Source organism: Homalodisca vitripennis, chromosome X, assembly GCF_021130785.1.
Source record: "Homalodisca vitripennis isolate AUS2020 chromosome X, UT_GWSS_2.1, whole genome shotgun sequence".
Classification (NCBI taxonomy): Eukaryota; Metazoa; Arthropoda; class Insecta; order Hemiptera; family Cicadellidae; genus Homalodisca; species Homalodisca vitripennis.
In genome coordinates this window covers 116,953,123-116,974,855 of record NC_060215.1, presented here as the reverse complement: position 1 = coordinate 116,974,855, position 21,733 = coordinate 116,953,123, and the positions used below count along the sequence as shown (strand labels likewise).

The following is a 21,733-nucleotide window of genomic DNA, read 5'->3' as shown; positions in this document are numbered from 1 at the left end:
TTTAGTCCATTTATAATTTTGCCAATTTCATCACAGTTTGTTTTATAGAAGTACAAATTGCATTTTGAGGTGTCTTGGGTTATTGTTTTCGTGTGTTTGTTATTCTGTGTACTGTTCATGAGTGTTCTTTCAGCTGTGGTTGCAAAAAATTCATTGAGATGATTTGCTATTTCTGTTGGTGAAGAGATGGTTTCCCTGTTGACGATGAGAGTGTCTAGCTGCATGTTTGAGGTACGAGACTTTCTTTCCTGGTTAATTATATTCCATAAAACTTTGGTCTTGTTGTCTGCTTCCTCAAATCTGTTTGCGATCTCTTCTTTCTTAAGTGTTTTTAATTTCAGATCATAGGCTTTCTTCTTTTGTGCTACTTCCATCTTATCCTCTGGTTTCCCTGTGAGAATTGCTCGGTTTATGGCTTCTAGGTAATTGTCCTTGAGCTCATTGCTTTCTGCATCCCATATTTTTTTGAGGTTGTTCTTTTTTAGTTTTATAATAGAGAGAGGACAGGAGATGTCTAATGCTTGTTGAAGTGTTTTGTGGAACATTTCAAATGCGTCATCAACATTGCTTGTTTGTAATACCTTACTCCAGTCCTTTACTTCCAGTAAAAGTCTTAAGTCCTCCATTGTATATTTGTTTATTTTTCTTGTCAGTGTCTGTGCTGGGATGAGTCTTTTGTCTGTATTGATTTTACATAACTGGGCACAGTGGTCGGATATTCCTGTGTCGAGGACTTGGGTAGATATGTCAGCTTCACTCATGTTTGTACATATAAAGTCGATGGAGGTTTGGCTACTATGCGTTATTCTTGTGGGGGGCAGTTTAAGTCTTCTCAAGTCATATCCTAGGAGTGCTTCTTCCAGTTTCAGTGTGTTTTCATTCACTGTCATGGCATCTACATTTATATCACCCATTACAATCATAGGATTATTTGTTGTAAGAGCGTTGTCTAGTTGAGCCATGAGTACTTCAATGGCTTGGTCAAGATTACTGCTAGGTGATCTGTATACCCCTAGAATATACAGTTGCTGTTTTTTCAGTTTTATTTTAAGAAGGGTTGTTTCACATATACATTCTGAGGCTGGGTTGGATGTTGAGACAAATGTTATGTCATTTTGCACATTGGATTTTGCAAATACAGCAACACCTCCTTTTTTGTGATTCTGTCTGCTGAACCCTCCAATTAAGCTATACCCTGTAAGTCTGGTATGTTCTAACTTTTCAAACATTAGGCCATGTTCTGATAGTATTACTATGTCGGGCTTAGTGTAGTGAAGAAAGTGTGTTACTCTCTCAATTTTATTCTGTAGTCCATCTACATTTTGGTGTGCCACTACTAATCTTTTACTGTTTTTGGCTTGATATATTTTTTGTTTACAAAAGTCCTGGTTTTGTAGTGTATTTTCTCTTTGTCTTTTTGTTTTTGTCCCATGTCTAAAAAATGAGTGCTTTTATTACTGTTGTCAGAGGATTTAGTTAATTGTCGTTGGTTTTCCCTGTAGCAGTCAATGTTTTTATTAAAAAATTCTTCAATCAATTCAGATGGATCCAGTTTTTTTGCAGTTACAGAAGGTTTTTCATGGCTACATCTAGCAGATGATAAAGTTCTGAGCTGAGAAATTGGTTTGTCCAATACAGATGAGGGATCCGGGAAGTGAATATCAGCTTCCACCTCTATGATATTAAAATCTTCATCGTCGCTTAATGCTGTTATAGACAGTTTTTCTGGTGGGGTTTGGCTGATTCCCTCTGTTAAATTTGTCGGTTGGCTGGGTTCCCCTGTCAGTGCTGTTACAGACAGTTTTTCTGGCGGGGTGAGTATCTGATTCTAATACGGCAAGAACTGTATTCTCGCTAAGTGGAGATCGCGAGCGTTTCATTTTAATGAAGTTTACTTTTTATGTTAGTAAACTATTTATCAACAAACAAACACTGTGGAAGCAGGAACACAAACAACCAAACACAGAGGTTAGACGTGAACTATCAGCTGACACAACTTTGTCTGATGCAACAACCACGGCCATTTCTATCATGGCTAAACACCTGACTAACCTTACGATATTAATATTATTATTTTTTTATGTAGATTGGTTCATTCTGATTGTTTGTATACCAACAAATTCATAACAAGTTAAAAAATGATTGCGGTATAACTTTTATTCCGAACGTCCGTATATACGGACGTCGGCATTCTTCGGTAGTTATTCAAACGTCTGTATATACGGACGTTGGCACTAAAAGGGTTAAATAGGTTTTAAAAATATTCTGTGAAAATTTGACCTCTCTAGCAATTTTTAAAGATATTTCTTTATTGTTGTTTCTTCCTTTATTGTATATAGCATGTAAAAATTATGATTGAACAAGTAAAAATTGTACAGCAGATATGAAATTTACGGGTTACATTATTTTTTCAGTAGTCTAATTCACTTTATTAAACTCACAAAAATCCCTGTTTCCTTTACTGGTGATGGCAGATGTTGGGGTTACAGCTTTTATTTTGTGTATAGGGACTCAAGCAAAGTATTGTTTTGTAGAACAAACATTGAACAATGTTTCATGAATAAAACTTTAACTTCTTCATTTGTTTAAATACTTTGGCAAATTCCAATAAATTCTTTTAAGTAAAACAATTTTGTGCACTAATATAGAAGTTTTATGTTCTTTTCTCGGATTATAACAATATTTTTTAATGCAATTACAATGTTGTTTAATGTGTAATGGAGGGTTATTTTTTAACATCAAGTGTTGTTTGTTTGAAGAATAGTTTAAAAGGTTTATTATATTGAAGTGCTTCATATGGGGCTTAAAATTTTTATAAAGTATCAGTATCCTAAATAGCGTGCATATAAAAGTATAAGTTTATTGCAGTTGAGGTATTGAATATGAATTTAGGTAATAAATTAATGTGAGGATTTGATTATTCACTGTAGCTCATTTTAATAAACTAGTAGTAGTGACCTACTTAATAGTATATGGGATGTTTTGCAGTGGACGTGAGAGTGTACAGTTTCATCCTGATACTGAATATAGAACATCTTATGTCAATATCAGACTTCGTCATGTCAGGTCTTCAACATCAGACAACACATATCCACATGACCAAGTCCAAAAGTATTCGTGGTGCAACAAGTCAGGTTAGTGTTAATTAAACAATTTGTATTTACCCTTATTCTGCATAAACATTCTTTGGTGGGAAGGCTTTGGTTGAGAAATATTCAAACCATAGAAAGTTATCAGCTCTATAAGACAGAGTTGCAGAAAATGTTTTTAAACCCAACATTTTTAATTAATAAAACAAAATTTCTTTTTCAAATATTAAAGTTGTTATTATTAGTTTTCATGTTTGTATAAAAGTTAGTTATTAAGGAGAAAATTCACATTACAATCTGTTATCTTAAATATTTTCAATTTGAAATAATATTTCCGTGAAGCATCATGCAACAGAAAACTGAGGTATGTTGTCATCTACAGTAAAATTCCATTAGTCCGGCATCCCGTAGTTTGGCATGCTTTGTAATCCGGCACACCTTTTGGAAAAAGTAACCTTTTCTTGAACAATGTAAAACATCAACCATTTAATACGCAAAATGTTTTTTTTTTCTGTTCATGGTGAACACAGCGTTTAAGCGGGCGTGGAGAAGAGACTAGGCGTCATATTTGCCCAACTTCCAGTGAAATTGATTCACGTGTCCGATCATGGCTGTCGGCTGTAAGCCTGTGTAACCAATTGCACTGTCGTATTTTTTATCAATTCAATTGAGTCTAGTAATGGTTTTTTTTTTTTTTTTTTTTTTTTTTTTTTTTTTTTTTTTTTCCTTCTGAGGGACACTTTGTCCCCGCACTTAGTCCTAAAAGGACCTTTGCGCCTCCCTTACTTTTATTTGTGCCCTCAAAAACCGAGGCTTTTGCAAAAACCAATCAAATTTAAGGGCTCCTGTTCTCTGATGTCCTTGGGGCTGAGGAGATATGCTCCCAAGTATCTTTTCCTAGTCTCTACGATGGCAGGACAATCCAACCAAATGTGCTCTGCTGACTCTTCCTCCTCTCCACAGAGTCTGCATTCGCTGCTCCGACTAAGGCCTACCTTCAAAAGGTGCTTCCTCAGAGGGCCATGTCCTGTCAACATTCCTAATATCAGTCTTATATCCTCATTATTCTGGTCTAGGAGAGCTGTCCACCCTTTTGCATAAGGAGAGATAAACATTTTGGATATTCTTAAACCCGAGGCTCTGCTCCAATTCTTGTATCTTGTCCTCTTTTCCCAATCTTTAACCAGAGCTTTAATGCTGGAGAAGGATATTCCACAACCTGGCTCAGGCCCCACCAAAGTGGATTCTGCTCCCTTTTTGGCGAGGATGTCCGCTTTTTCGTTCCCATGAATTCCTTCATGACCCGGCACCCATCCGAGTGTTACTCTGTTATTTGTTGCTAGCTCTGCTAGGGCATTCCTGCATTCCCAGACCGCTTTCGAATCAATCGAACAGGTAACCAGTGCCTTCAGTGCAGCCTGACTATCAGAGAGTATAAGGTATGATAATCCTTTTGTCCCCAACTGTGTGAGTCTTCTAGAACATGAATCTATTGCCATGACTTCCGCCTGAAAAACTGAGGCATGTCTTCCTAGGGGCACAGCCATGTCAACTCCAGGTCCATGTATTCCATATCCTGCCCTTGAGTCTAGGAGTGAACCATCGGTGTAAAACTTCAGGACTCCTTTTTTAGGGTAGGCCTCCCTTTTAATCCATTCCTCCCTACTTCCGATAGAGACCGTGTATGGTTTTTCAAAGGAGTATTTCTTAACCATAGTATCAGATACTTTGGTTAGCATTTCAGCCTCAGGGAAATTTTCCAATATCTTCATGTGGCCTTCTAGGGAGGTAGCAATTATTACCTTTGTTCCTAGAAGCTTCATTGCGCTCATCGCAGCTGTTCTCATCACTTCCTGGCCAAGAGGAGTATAACCCAGAACCGCTTCCATTGCTAGTGTTGGGCAGGAGCTCATTGCTCCCGTGATGCTTAAGCAAGCTAACCTCTGAAGACTCTGTAGCCTTTTTGCAGCTGTTGTTTGTTCGACCTTCGGCCACCACACTAAAGCAGCATATGTGACCATTGGTTTTACTATGGTTTCGTAAATCCAATATATCATTTTGGGTTTAAGTCCCCATTTAAATCCAAAGAGTCTCTTACAGGCCCCAAGGGCCATTATTGCTTTGGATGTCTTGTTTCTAATATGGGAGTTCCAAGTGAGCTTCTCATCCAGAATTAAACCCAGATATTTCACTTCTTTTGTTTGGTTAATGCTGATTCCCTCCAGGACCGGTTTAGCTAGCTGGAATTTCCTTTTCCTGGTAAAGGTAATCATATTAGTTTTTGATGGGTTGATCCGCAGACCTTCCCCATGACACCAGTTGCTTATGAAGTTCAGTTCTGTTTGTATTAGGCGTTCCAGCCTGCCTATGTTTTTCCCTTTAATCATAAGCACTAGGTCATCCGCATAACATAGTAGCCTTATCCCCCTCTTCTCTGCTTTTCTTAAGAGATCATCCACTACCATCGCCCACAGGAGAGGAGATAAGACTCCCCCCTGGGGGCAGCCTCTTTGGGCCGTGATCGCAGCCGATTCGTCCCCGTACTTGGCTTTCACCTGTCTGCTTTTTAGGAGGGCTACTATCCATTTGACTACGTCTGGGGAAACTCCAAAACGTTCCATCGCAGTCTTCATGGATTGATATGCTACTTGGTCGAAAGCTCCTTCAATGTCCATGAAGACGCTGACTAGGGCTTCCTTTTTTTCGAAGGTATTCTCCACCTCTCTCACTAAACTGTGGAGAGCAGTGGTGGTTGATTTTCCTTCTATGTATGCGTGTTGTGTGGGACTAAGTGGGTCCCCACTGCCTTCTGAGATAGGCAAGCAGTGTCTAGAGAGGCTGGCAGTGGTAGTACGGTACGGGGCTGTGATGAACCGGGATGAACGCGCCCTCAAGCTTAACCTTGTTTCACCCAATTTTTGCAATGTGTAGACTACGCACTGTAAATAGACCATTAAAAAAATAGTTATTATATTAGATCCACATATAATGGGGACTACCACGTATGTAATGTTTGTAAGTTACATTTGAATCTTAAAACACAGCGAAAAGACGATGTTACTTATTCAACGTGTTACCGCTGAAACAGATTTAGTCTAATTATATCAATCTTTGCGTCTTTCAACAACATAGGCATTCTGCAGTTACTGTATATCAATGACCTCATCAGGTTTATGATGTTCTCTTGTTCAACAGTGTTAAACAGGTGTTCCTGCCCCACAGTCTAACCAGAATCTGACAAAGTTACAGCCATATTTTACCTATGGCAAACCAAGGTAAAACCACCACCTATATTTTACCATTTTGTGCCTAATGTTTGATCAAGAGTTTTGTGGTTGCTTTGGATCACTTGTTATCCAACTGAAAGTCTGTGTTACAGAGTATTTGAATAATCACTAGACATCCAATTTTTCTTATTATGCACAAGTTTCCGGGTGGTAATTATAACTGATTATAATCCTGATTGGAGACTCCAAGGCACCAAAATCCATCCATGTTGTTAAGGCAGAGACTTTTTAAATCTTCCTGTGTTCAGAATTGTCCCTGAGTCTGTAAAGTACTATATACATACAGTTTTCGTGCAGGCACTTCTCCAGTTTTCGTGGGCAGTTTTTCTCCACTGTAATGAGTTCATTCTAGAGTCTAGCTCCAACCGGCGAGCTGATAAGACGCTACAGACCTACTGTGTGTGCCTTGCGTGTTTCTACTCGTAGTGCCGTACTGACTGTGTTTAACCTAAACCGTTCGCTGTTGTGTTAATGAATATATTTGGTATTTGTTTTTAATATGTCGTCTGTCTGTGGCATCTGTGGTATAGACTGTAATGATGTCGAGAGAGATCAGAGGGTGAAGTGCGCTGGAAGTTGTGAAAAGTATTTTCATTCTAAGTGCATCCAAGATGGACGTCGTGGGAAACAAAGACTCGTTCATTTAAAGACTGGAGATGTAAAACTTGTCGAAAGGCTACATTTTTCTAATAACGACCTCATCAGTGCTCTCCAAGATTTTAAAATGCAGATGATTGAAGAAATGAAAACTACAAGAAATGAGATAAATACCCTAGCTGAATCTGTAAAGTTCATGTCTAATAAAATGGACGAGTCTACGAACCTAATGAAAACTATTAAAGAAGAATTAGCACTGTTAAGAAAGAAAACGAGCGCCTAACAGCTATGAACAGCACCCTTAATACCGAGGTGACTTCTCTCAAGAACAGAGTTAGAGCACTTGAACAGTACTCTAGGAAGAACAATGTGGAAGTCAACGGTATTCCTGAGACTCACTAGGGAGGATGTGGTCGGCCTGGTGAGAGACGTTGGTGCTGCCTTGGGAGTGGAGATCCAGGATAGCGACATCTCGACGGCCCACCGAGTACCGTCCTTCGGAAAGGACCGCCCACCCGCCCCTCATCGTCCAGTTCTCCAGACGGTTCATCCGGGACACAGTACTAAGCAAGTATAAGGACAAGAAAGGGTTAACTGCTCGACAGATAAATTCCGCCTTCCCGGATAAGATCGTCTACGTCAACGAGCACCTGACTCCTGATAACAAAATTTTTCTCTCTAAGTTTGAAAGTTAAGTGCAGAGAAATAGGGTACCAATACGCTTGGTGTAAGGAGGGGAAGTTTTTTGTCAGGAAATGTCAGGGGGACCGCTGTATCAAGGTGGACTCATACGATGAACTAAACAAGCATAAATAAACATGTAAGTCACAGTATATATTATACAATTAATTATTATTATTAAGTTTTGTTGTTGTTATTTCAGAGCTCTATTGTTGTCGTTAGTTATTGTTATTGTTTGATTGTTTTTCATTCATAGTTATCTGTTGATTGTTGCTAATTTATACTGGTTTTTTATTCTAATTCATTATTTGTATATTGTTATTTATTTCTATGTTACTTATTTATTACTATAAATGGTTATTTCACATGAGTTAAGCTTTAAAAATGAATGAACACATGAATAGCGAAGGTACTGAATTACAAGTATTTTTTGATCATGGAAGTACATTGAATAAATATAACTTAATTTATACTAATATCAGGAGTTTGAGGAAGAATTTTAATGCATTTGTTGTTGAATTAAGTAGTATCAAACAAACAAAAAATACACTTTATTGTGCTAAGTGGATTTGGATTAGTAGTGATGAATTACATCTTTATGCACTACCTGGTTACAGTACTTATGCTAATTGCAATAACAATTATAGAGCAGGTGGTGTTGTGTGTTTTTGTTTGATGAATCAATAGGACTGCAAAGAAATCTTGTTATCAAATAATATGACTTCTGCCGATGCCCTTTTACTTGAAGTCAAATTAAATAATATGTTTTTTAAATTAGTCTGCTTATATAGATTACAAAATGTACATGAGAACTCCTTTTTGCTTGAACTTACTCAACTTGTCACTGAAATTAAGAAATAACGTTATTTATATTGGTGATATAAATATTAACTTACTAGAGGAAAACACAGTAACGTATTCTTACAAGGATATTTTAAATAGTAATGGTTTTGTTTCCTTGATAAATAAACCTACTAGAATTTACTGATAATTCACGAACCAGTATTGATCATATCTTTGTTAGAAATAGATATATAAATACATTCTATAGTGATGTATTTGAGTTAGGTATTACCGACCACTGTGTTTTGGGACTTAAATTTAGTAAGCAGGACAATAGAGACATTGATAATAGCGTTGTTAATGCATTTAAGTATAAAATAGACTATAATAAGGTTAAGATTGAATTAAGAAACATTGATTGGAGTGAAGTGTACTTTGAAAACGATGTCAATTTATGTTATGATAGGTTTTATAAAATTCTAGATAATATTATAATTAATAGTAACAGGATAGTTTCTTTAGACTGTAAACTGAGGAAAGCCAAGTTGCTGAGCCCGTGGATTACATCAAAACTACTTAAAAAATTTGGAAAAAACGAAAAAAACTTTTTAAAATCTCGAAAAGAAGACCGTATGATACAGAATTTATTAACTATTTAAAACATTCTCCACAAACTTAAAATCTGAAATTGATTTTGTAAAAAATAATTATTATTCAAATATGTTAGAAAACTGTAAAGGAGACATTTCACAACAATGGAAAATAGTCAATAGCTTAACTGGAGGCAACAAAGATAAATGCGTCGACCGAGTTGAGCTTGATAACGCGACATTGATAACGGAGCCGCTCTCTATTGCCCAGGTAATCAATAGGCATCTTATCTCAGTACAGTCAGTCCAACAAGGTTCAGCACCCTCTAATGAAACATTCCCTACCCGTGTCATACGTTAATTCCTTCTTTATAAACTCCTACCACCGTGGATGAAGTAACAGCTGTTGGTTCATCAGTCTAAAAAAACAAAAAATCCACTGGCTATGACAAAATTAACGTTTGTCTGTTGAAAAAATATAATAAAAGAAATTGCGCCAGTTTTTGGTTTATATCATTAATAACAGTTTTTCTAGTGGTATTTTCCCAGAAAAGTTTAAAACTAAGTTCAATAGTACCTATTTTAAAAAAACCAAATTCTTATAAACTAGACGATCTAAGACCTATTAGTCTTCTTTCTGTTTTTTTCTAAATTAATTGAGAAAAATTATGTTGATAAGGTTAACCAAATTTCTTAATATATCACAAATTTTTTAGTGACAAACAATTTGGTTTTATTAAGGGCAGATCGACAGAAAGTGCTTTAATATAAATGTAACTGAACTAATTTTTTAATGGCTTAAATTCAAAACAAAAAACAACGGGCTTATTTGTCGATTTCAGAAAAGCTTTTGACATGGTAGATCATGAGATTTCTTTTAAACAAATTAGAGGCTGCTGGTATCAGAGGAATAGCTCTGAATTGGTTCCACAGTTTTATTACCGGAAGAAGACAGCAGGTAAAGATAAATAATAACTTTAGTGATCCACTCATAGTTCAAACAGGTGTCCCGCAAGGGTCAACGACCTCTGCCACTCTTTTCTTAATTTTTATAAATGACTTATTAGATATTAATTTTAAAGGAAATATAAATGCTTTTGCAGACGATATAGCTCTATTCTACACTGGAAAAGATTCTGGCCTTCTTACTAATTCAATTAACTCTGATCTCCTGACTATTAAGAAAATGGTGTTTAATAAATTAAAATGCAAGTGAATGTCAGTAAAACAAATTTTGTAAATTTTGGTTTTTTTTGGTTTTGACTTTCCTTCTCCTCCTTTAATTTTCCATTCACTAAACTGCAATTTTCAATTATGTAGCTGTCAACCTTTGAAAAAAGTGAAATCAATAAAATATTTGGGTCTTTTGCTTGATGAGAAACTTACCTTTGAACCGCACATTTTAGACTTGCACTCAAAATTAAGATCACAAATAAGAAAATTTTATTTTTTAAGAAATTTTTGTAATTCTAATCTTTTTAAGAACCCTTTTATTTTGCATTAATCAATTCAAAAATACAGTATGCTCTACCTTGCTGGGGGGGTACTTACAAAACTTTAATAGATAAGATAAGAACAACTCAAAATTTTTTTCTTCGAATAATTTCTTAAAAAATCTAAACGAACAAGCTCGTTCCCTTTATTTCAAGAGCTACAAATCCTACCTGTTCAACATCTCTTTATATTTAAGGTCTGAGACTGTTTTTTGTTAGGAGCGGAAATAGAGAAAGTATTATACCAAATGACCATATTTACAGTACGAGAAGCTTCGTAAATAAATCGTTTAAACTACCAAAAGTCAACAGATCTATTTTCCGTCATTCCATTCAATACCTAGGCCCTAAATTTTCAACCAACTTCCGCTTCAAAATAAAGAACTCAACCAATATGAAGTACTTTTGTAAAAAGACAGTCGCTTGGCTTTATGGTCAGAAGGATGTAAGGTGTTTCACCAACGTGCTAGAGTAGTGGTTTTCAAGCATGTTTTAAATGAATATCTCTGCCCACAGATGCTACAAGCGGGCATACAACTTGTAATAAGCATAATGCTAGACTCTAATTAGTTTATTTTAGATAATTTAGTTTTAGATTTAGTTTTAGATTAACTAACTAATCAGTTAATTAAATCATAGACTGGTTGCTGATTAATGAATTGGAATTTATATATGTTTGTAATTGGCCAAACTACTTGTAAAATTGGCCAGTTTTTTTTCTCAATGGTTCAAATAATTGTATTGTGGAATTTCTATATGGGAAATAAATTCATTTATTCATTTATTCATTTATTCATTCTGGGTCTAATCAATTTGTTTCTTGAACCACTCATAAACTATTGTTATGATTGAGAATGACTTGATTTATACAAGCTTTGCTGCATGGCAGGAATGATACTAGGGGTATTGAAGTCATTGAGGATAGGCAAAAATTACTTTTATTCACAGTGGTCAAAAAAATCCTGTAAGCACTTTATTCAGCAGCTGTGGTCATCACCGAATTATAACAGAAAGCGCTATCAAGTGAGTGTGAGCAGCTATTGTGATATTACTTCACCAAACACAAAAATAAATAGTGATAAAGGAGCACATTTTGAAGTATTTCTATAGCTTGAAAAAGCATTGTTGTCCATTCAAGATATGATTAAATAAATCTTCTGATCACCCATTTTCTTCAGTTGTAACTCAATCTTAAAGTTAATGCCAATCTTAGAATGAGCTACCTGCAGAATAACATATATATATATATATATATATATATATATATCTTTCTTTCTTTAGGGTGAAAATTGGAGCTGTTTTGGGCTTTTTAGTATAAAAAGATCAGATGTACATATCCCATCACCACTTTGGTCACCAGTTCTTCCATTGACTTCTATATTAAAATCATTTTTTGACAAACAACTCTTCAGTACAGGACTACTACGCCATGTTTGTTTATTAAAGACAGTTACAGTTATTTTTCTAAAACTATCCTTTTAACCCTCCGAGTACCATATACCCACTCCCTTAGTGCCACGGGTTTTTTGGCGTTGTTACAGTTCTCTTTTTAAAAAACCGTGTAAAGTACAATTTTATAGTTAAATTTTCATGTTATATATCAATGTATTCAAAAAACAGTAAGGAATAAAAGAAGTATAACAGTATTGTACTTGGCCTCTGTCTTTACAGGTATTTAGCCCTCCGAAGTAAAATAAAATTTTCACAATTTTTGTCATGTCCTAACATCCACTACTCAAGATTTCACTATGTACACAAAAACATAGTTTCAAAATAGCCATTTTATTCCAAATTTAATGATTTTTTACAAATATATAAACTTTTTTTATATTTAAATTAAAAACCAAACTATAACATTGAAAAAATAACAAGTATATACACAATATTTTCCCCGTGTTTACTCTGAGTGTCTGCTTTGTGATGCCTTTCTTTTTCTCTCAGGCCTAAGGGGTCTCCAGAAATATTCTAGTAAGTGGAAACATTCCCTGTGCACACCTGTATTACAGCCAGGGCACCAAAATCTGCTTCAGCCTCTTTTTTTTGATTTAGCAAACTGTGCACTGGCGCAATTTGACCCTAGCTTCAAAGTTCATTAGGGTCCAGTTCGTACTCTTCCCTACTGCCACTTGGAAAATCACGAAGTGAAATGTCTGAAGGTATATCAGGAGCTTCAATGTCACTTGCATCGTTTTCACTAGATACATATTCATCTAAAACATCCTGAATTTCACTACATGTTCCTAAGCATTACGATCCATGTTTGAAAACCACGCAACACCGCAGTCAGCTGTCAGCATTACGCAGTTGTAACGTATTGTCAAAACAAAGTATGACGTAATGCACTGCCTTCACAATTATGCATTGTCACGATTATATGTACTATAACAAATCTTCACCTTTCAAATGATACCAAATTTGACTATTTTGCTGCCATTTAAATATGAATATAATACAAAGCGCTGTTATATAATCGCAGGCGCGACTTTGGCCATCATAATAGGCATTAATTAGTCGCGGCCGTGACGAAAAGCGCTCTGAGGGTAAATACTAATACTAAAGTTTTAACACATAATTCATTTTCTGTAATATGGAAAAACAATGCATATTGTGGTGACATTGGTAAAAGCATAATGATAACAAAAAGTAACAATTAACCAATAAAAAACAATAAATAATAGTCAACAAATAACAGTTAAAAACTTAACATAAAAAGTCTCCTATAGAGTATTCACAATACAGAACCACAGGCCTCATCACAAATTTATAAAAATCATTTCATACTCAAGTTAACCTTATTTTCTGGTCACACAATACCTCACTAATCTTTTTTGGATTCATCAAATCTAGTTTACTACAATTTCCTAATTCATAACTGGTAGTCTTGTCTGTTATCCAGTTGGTAAAATGTGTGTTGCAGGCTCCAGTGGTGTCTAAGGAGGTGGCACCTGTGGAAAAAACGCAGGCTAGACCTGTACCAATATCTATTTCGCTTCTGGTAGAACAGCCTGATATAATACTTGTGGAGAACCTAGATGATATCAACACTAATGCTATAATTATGAATGTAAGTAATATGATATTTGCTGCTTAATAATTTAATTACATGCTGTATTATTGCAGAATATCTCCCGACTGAATAGATATCTAAATAACTACCACAAAGCATCAAGCAGGTTTCATATTTGAAAATGAAATATCTAAATGGAAATTCTCAATTTTGTATCATACTCTATATATGTATGTATAGTTTGTCAATAATTAGTATGGTATGAAAGTTATGCCATTGGAAATAATTAAAACTCTTTATTAAAACTTTTTATTTCAAGTTTGAAATTTATTTTGATAAATCACAATGAATTTTTTAGTTATTGGCTGAGATGTAGCAAAGCCTTTTAGTCATGAAGTTGGAAAAATTTCATTTCTATCTGTCTGTCTGTCTATACGGACTATAGGTTTGTCTTTCTATCTGTCTGCAGGACATCTGGAGAATGAAATGACTACACAAGGTCTGTCCAAAAAGTATCCGACCGCCGACCAGTAGGCAGTTGCGGCGTAACCGACCGGCTCGAACCGGTTATTGGAGGGGTGGGGAAGGCCTACTCCTTCCCATATTAGGCATTGAATACAATCCGGTCACTCAGTGAGTCACAGCGCTCTGTTCCGTACAGTACTGCCGTGTGTGTGCGTTGCATTTCAATATGACTGAACGTGTTGAGCAGCGCATTTGCATTAAATTTTGCCAAAAACTTGGCCATTCACCATCAGAGACGATTACTATGATACAGAAAGTTTATGGTGACATGTCTATGGGCAATACACAAATAAAAGAGAGGTTTAGGTGGTTTAAAAATGGCCGCATATCAGTGGAGAGTGATGACCGATCTGGCAGGCCTTCAACGACCAGAAACGCTGAAAATGTTGAACGTGTTCGTGCAGCAATTAATGAAAACCGTCGATTGACTGTCCGAGAGCTGGAAGAAGATTTAGGAATACCAAAATCATCAGTTTGTAACATTTTACATGAAGATTTAAAAATGAACCGTGTGTCAGCAAAATTTGTTCCTCGGCTGCTGACAGAAGACCAAAAGAACTGTCGACTTGAAATCGCACAGGACAATTTGGATTTAATAAAAAGTGACCCAGGGCTATTTAAAAAGTTATTACTGGTGATGAGTTATGGGTTTATGGCTACGACCCTGAAACAAAGGCTCAATCATCACAGTGGAAAACTCACGAAGAGCAACGGCCGAAAAAAGCAGGACAAAGTCGAAGCAATCTCAAGACAATGCTGACAGTTTTTTATGACCAGGACGGCGTTGTTCATCACAAACTCCTTGTGACTTCTGGCTATTTCCGAAATTAAAAATTGGAAAAAGATTTGACGATGTTGAAGAAATAAAACAAAATGCAACAAAGGACCTTTTAGCCATTCCGCAAAATTAATTTAAGGAGTGTTCCCAGAAGTGGGAGGAGTGTTGGAATAAGGTAGTGGCTTGTGGAGGGGAGCACTTTGAAGGGGACCAGATTGCCGTTGCCGCCGAGTAACGTCAGTTCATGCCAGACGTAAAGTTCAGATACTTTTTGGACACACCTCGTAGATTTGAAAATTTATATGCACCATCAGCGAAGACTGATACGCTAAACGGGTATGGCGTAGTCCAACTTTATTTACTTCAGAACGGCATTCTATACAATACACTATTTATAATGGTGCACAATACAAGACATTAAACTACTTCAAATTACTATCCTACTCTGCTTACAAGTTACCTTTGCACTTTCTAAGATCTTTGTGTTTGTTTGTAGATAAGTTGTTTGTTTTAGACTATCCTGCAGAGACTTATGAATTATTTGAACCTCAACAACTTCTTAACAGACAACCAGCATGGATTTTTAAAGAAAAATCTACAGTAACTGCCATAATCTAATTAGTTGAATATATTATTGACCAAATTTAAATTTGTAATACAGTTACCAGTCTGTTCCTCGATTTCAGTAAAGCGTTTTACTGCATTGACCACGATCTACTGCTTAATAAACTACAACACCTTGGAATAAATGGGATACCAGGATGGTTCAGGAGCTATCTCAGTGGGAGAAAACAACTAGTGGAACTGAAACACAATTTAAATGGAACAACTAGAAAATTTCAGTCTGAAACACTCCCCGTGAACCGAGGAGTGCCACAAGGATCAGTCCTTGGGCCAGTTCTTTTCCTCTTGCTTACAAACGATTTACCTAAGTGCATGGACAGGTTCTGCCAAATAGTAATGTATGCAGATGATACTGTACTTACACTAGCTAACACACATAAAGACCACCTTAAAGAAGAAACACACGTGGCTTTCAACTTAGTTAAACAGTACTGCAATTCAAACAACCTTGTTCTAAATGAAAATAAAACAGTACAAATGACATACAGCACAAGAGGAAGGGAAATAAATTGATGGCCTACCCTCTGTAAAAGTGGATAAAAACACAAAATACCTTGGTATTACCCTTGACATGAACCTTAAATGGGATGCCCACATTGACATTTTATGTAAAAAACTCTCATCAGGCATTTATGTCATAAAAAGAATTAAAAAAATATCTGGAACACCTGCAGCAAAAACTGCTTATTTTTCACTCTTCGAGGCCCACGTAAGATATGGCATTGCAGCATGGGGTGGAACAAGTAATCAAAACATGGATAGAGTATTTCTGCAGCAGAAAAAGGCAATGAGGAGTCTAGCAGGCATAGGATACAGAGACAGTTGTCGACATGTCTTTCAAGAACAAAAAATACTCACAATACCAGCACTGTATATTGGTGAGGTGATTCTACTGGTGGTATCGTCAAACAAACCAAAACTTGGTGACTATCACCAGTATAACACCAGAAATGCCTCAAACTTCTCACTCCCATCACACCACCTCAGTCTATTAGAGAAGAAGCCAACTTACAAAGGAGCAGTCTACTTCAACAAGCTACCTGATCACCTTAAGCAAGTTACTGGAAGAGGCTTCAAAAAACAACTCCAAAAATGGCTTGAAGACCACCCGTTTTATTCAGAAAAGGAATTCCTGGAATGGAGAAATTAACTGGACAGTTTCTTGAGCACATACTCTTGTTTATAGTCTATAGTCTAGTCTTTAGGAACATAAATTTAGTAATATGCTTTTGCTTTTTGACGCCAACACCATTCTCTATGATTGTGTGAATAAAGAACTTTTTGATTTGGTTTTACAAATTTACATTGTATGGAACCATCTTTCTATTTCAAGATATGAAAGCATAATGTTTATTAAATATGTTGTAATAGATTACAAAAATGTAAATTGAAGTGTTCTGTTTCAGAATGAAATTAATCTTAAAATAAGGATGGAAGAGGGTGAAGAAGTTTACAATGGATCCATCAATGACTTCCAGTTATTCTCTTGCTGCTTTAACCCAGAGAAAAGAAAGAAAACTAAATCTAAGGTTTGTTAGTTTTTATTGTAATAAATCCTGAACTAGGAACTGTTTTTCTCTAGAGATAAATTATTTATTTCACACAGTTGGCACAAACTTATTCCCATTGTTTATAAATTACTATGAAATCTTATGTGTGTTGTGGTATGTAATTAATTTAAATGATCAAGTTCTATAGATTTTAAAAATTGTGAATACTATTACATACTAAATTTTGAAGCCATATCTATTGCCAGCTTCAAACAATTATTGGAGATACAAAAACTATGCTAACAATTCTTTTATCAGTCTTAAGGTGGCATTGAACATTGATTAGAATTAATATACCATAGCAATGGAGTTCAGCGAATTTCACTGGACTATTTCATCTTATTTCATCATTTTTATTTGATACAAAAATTTACAACATCATTGACAAAATCATAAATACAGCTCATTATTACAGCCATGTCAAAATTTAAACCTAACAATAATTAAGCTTGTACAGCACAAAAGTGATTGTAGCAAAATACAAAAACACAATTATCATTAAAAATCCATATTTTTATTGTGAACAATTCATCCAAGCTATAAAATGGATCCTCCAACAGCCAGGAATAGAAATTATTTTAAAATCTGTCAATGGAATATGAGCTAATTTGTCTTTAAACAAAATGATAAACCTTCAAAGATACCACGATATGGCTGTTAAGGGTTTTACTTAACCGACATAGTCCAATTTCAGCATCATTTTTATTACACATTTTTATGGTTATGAATTTCATGTTTCAAATTTAAGTAAATTTGAATTTTTATGTGTATGGAAAACTAAATCATATATATAATTCCAATTTCAATATGACAGATACGGCCAAATACAAAATAATTGAATCGGAAAAAGTAAGCGCTCTGTGGTGTAATGGTAGCACATTCACCCGGCAAGTGAGAGATCCGGGTTCGACTCCCGGCGGAGCAAGTACTTTTTGCGATTCAATGTTTATTGAAATTAAATAAGGCAATTGCCATTTATACAATTTAATGTATATATATATATATATATATATAAATTTATAACAGTTTGGAATTGGAAGTTCTTGAAGTGTGGTTTACAATGTTCTCTAGGCTTGCATTTTTTAAGAGCTCTAATAACCTTCTTCTGCAGTAATAATATTTCTTCAATCCTAGAGCAGTTACCATACAGTACTAGTCCATATCTAAAAACAGGTTGAAAGAAGGCAAAATATGCACCTCTAATGTAATTTACTGGTATTATATCGTTCAGTCTACTCAAGAGATAAATAACTCGTGACAGTCTTTTATTTAAGTAATCAATGTGTGTTCCCTATGTCAAAGTTTTGTCTATATTAATACCCAAGAACTTTACTGTATTTGAGAAACCATCATCCAATGAATCTGAATTGTGCCTAAGATTAAATAACATTAGTTTAGTTTTGTCCTTATTAAGCAACAACCCACTTGCATGAAACCAATTTGAGGCATTTTTTAATGTATCATTTGCCAACAATTCAAGATCATTAAAATTTTTACTGACATTAAAGAAGGTTGTGTCATCTGTATATAAGATTAAATAACATTTGTTTAGTTTTGTCCTTATTAAGCAACAACCCACTTAGGCATTTTTTAATGTATCATTTGCCAACAATTCAAGATCATTAAAATTTTTACTGACATTAAAGAAGGTTGTGTAATCTGCATATAAAATGGTTTTCGAATTAACAGACAAAAACAGATCATTTATATAGATTAAGAAAAATGGGGACTTGTGGAACGCCCCACTCCACAGTAGTTTCCTCCGACCACTTACCATTGACATTTACCAATTGTCTACAATTAATGAGATATAATTTAAAAAAATCTAGATTCAACCTAGAAAATCCATAACATTTTAATTTAGTGATGAGAATTTTACCATCGACACAATCAAAGGCCTTCCTCAAGTCACAGAATGTAGCCTGAGCAAAGTCCTTGTCCTCAAAAGATGAGTGTACCTGTTTAACAAGCTGATCCAAAGCATTAAAGTTGATTTGTGCTTTCTAAAACCATACTGTAAAGGATTTAAAAGGTTAAAATTTTCAAAAAAAGATGTAATTTGTTTGTAAACCAATATTTAAATTAGATTACCTAAAACAGTAATTACAGAAACTGGTCTGTAGCTTTGAGGTTGGTCCTTAGGACCACTTTTAAAAATTGGATTTACTCTTGAGATTTGCAGTTGCTCAGGGAAAATACCATGCTGAAGCAGATAATTTATGGACAATGCCAAAGGTTCAGTCGCACCAACAATAATACTTTTAAGTAAATTGTTGGACATACTCTATACATTAAGACTATCAGAATCACTCATTTCCTTGACAGCATTTATAATATCATTTGGTGTTACTATGGTCCATTTAAAATTAACTGTATTATTAATAGAATAAATGCAATAATGTACAAAATACAGATGAGTTTGATATACATTGTCCCCTCTTACTGTTTGACACAGCAGTAATATAAGTGCAAGACACGAGTGAACTGTTTAAATATACATTGTCCCCTCTTACTGTTTGACACAGCAGTAATATAAGCGCAAGACACGAGTGAACTGTTTAAATATACATTGATTTAAAAAGTTCCATTGCAATATTGTTAAGTTTATGTTTATATGTATTACACAGATCATTCGGCCTGTAACAGTGTATTTGGTTGGGTGCAAAGGTCAAACACAAGGGTTTAAATTGGACTTCACGACTACCAACATTCGTGTGGCTGTGACTCCAGGTCAGTGAAGTTTTTGTTAAATGTCACTCAGACTGAGAATAAAAGTAATATACTGTGTTAAACTTGTTAGTGATTGAATACAGTAAACACCACTTGTACCATTACCTTAACAAGGCACAATTAACAAAGTATATTAAAGCCTGAGGGAAAGTCCAAATATTTACAATGTTGCCAATGATTTTCTTCCAGTGGTCAAATAAATGTTTATATTCAGCTAGAAATTCGTTAAGATGTATGTATAGTTTTATGTTATTGACAGTAAATTTTTTACACTATTATAAACTTTATATACTCGTATATTTGTTTAGTTGCGTGTAAACATTTATAAATACAATTATGATGATAAAAATTGTGGTAGATATTCTCTTTCAAACTTTGTAACAACAGTTTGTACTTTTATAATATATTTTAATAATACTCAGCTAAAATATCTTTAAAAGCCTAATTTACATTATAACCCCTTCATATACGACCTCCGCATAATTAACTCCTATGGCTATCTGAACGTCTACTTGTTTCTGGTATCTGGCAATAATGTCAAGGGTGTCCGGACTTTTCACATTGTTTTCAATTAGTTACTGTGTACAGTACAGTATTTACTTTTGTTTTCAGGTAAATATTATTACATAAATACTGTATACACTATTACATTACTTTATGAATGTATTTTGTCATATACACATATAATATATATACAGATTTTATTTTCTTAGAAAAAGATTTTGTTTTTTACTCCTCGGGTAATCTGACTTTTTGCAACACAAACCATGGCCCGGTCTCGTCAGGGTGGATATGAGGAGTCTATTGTACTTAATTTTACAGCTGTACAGGTAATAAAAGTGGATACTTTAGAATGAGATAGGTTATTATTATTTGTACATAAGTATTTTTAATTACCACACACCCCGTGGTTGATGGTGGCGGTTGTTTTATGTGCAATATGTAAAATAACTCAAATTATCTTCAAATGCTGCAGTAGTATCAGCAATATTATACATATAATTTCATGGATTGGCAAATCGTATTAATCTCACAGTGTAGGCATATACACTGTTTACTTCTGACCTGAGTAAGCCTATGTGGAATAATGGTTTATGCATGAGTTTGTTTATGGTTTGTTGTTAATAGTTTAGAGGAGTTGTGCTTGATTTTTGCTCCTTCCATATGATTCCTGTCTTGCTAGGATCTGTTTTAATTTCTCCAGTTTTCTAATCAACAATTAGTTGAAAATTTTAACTATTACCATTTGAATCTTTGTAGAAATTTTGTTTGTTTGGAGGCTGTAAATAATTTTTTTATGAAAAACCTACTTCTGAACTCTTGGATGTTCTATTGTGCAGTTAAGTTTGCTGATATTTTCAGGTAAGTTGTGGAGAAAATGTAAGGTGTTAATGCTAAATATTTTAGCAAACTTTGAAAGAATTTAGCTCTATTTCACATTCAGCTTAGTGCAGTGTCTGAAATCTGACACAGTCACAGACTCAACTCCTGGAATCTGGAGTTCATAATAATATATAAAAATGATTCCATGATGTGAAATGAATTTTTAAAGCTGCAAGCGTAGCTATTCTTTCATCTCTCAACTTTAATTGTTTTACATTAAGTGCAACATATAATAAGCACATAATGCTCATTACTTGAACTAGAAATGGTGGGTCATGGTCAGTTTTTGAAACATTTCAACTGATCGTTGGTAACCAAATGTCCGTAATTGTTATTACCTACATTTTATCGAAAATTTTAAAAAAATCTTTAGCTATCATTATGGTACATTTTGTTCACAGGTACTTTGGAGCTACTGACGAAAATCATGCAAACCGTGACAGCAGGGAAACAGAGCATTGTACCTGTTGAAGAGGAAGAACATGACTATTCTGATATATGGGACGTTGATGAGTTCAATGATGTGGACTACTTGTTCCTAAAAACAGGTGTGTATTATCTTTGGTTGTGTATAATTCTATGGAGATAATTCTATGTTGTCCAGTAATTAATTCTC

The 21,733-nt window shown here is 34.8% G+C and overlaps 1 protein-coding gene across 2 annotated transcripts in view; it reads left to right on the top strand.

The window, feature by feature from the left end:
- LOC124369822 (vacuolar protein sorting-associated protein 13) overlaps positions 1-21,733 on the top strand; it is a 249,003-nt gene that overhangs the window by 138,827 nt on the left and 88,443 nt on the right. For both annotated transcript variants that reach the window (XM_046827945.1, XM_046827944.1), the window contains exons 26-30: positions 2,989-3,134; positions 13,438-13,584; positions 16,861-16,983; positions 19,632-19,734; positions 21,519-21,665. In XM_046827945.1, the coding sequence (XP_046683901.1) occupies positions 2,989-3,134; positions 13,438-13,584; positions 16,861-16,983; positions 19,632-19,734; positions 21,519-21,665 (666 nt within the window). The remainder of the gene's footprint in view (positions 1-2,988; positions 3,135-13,437; positions 13,585-16,860; positions 16,984-19,631; positions 19,735-21,518; positions 21,666-21,733) is intronic.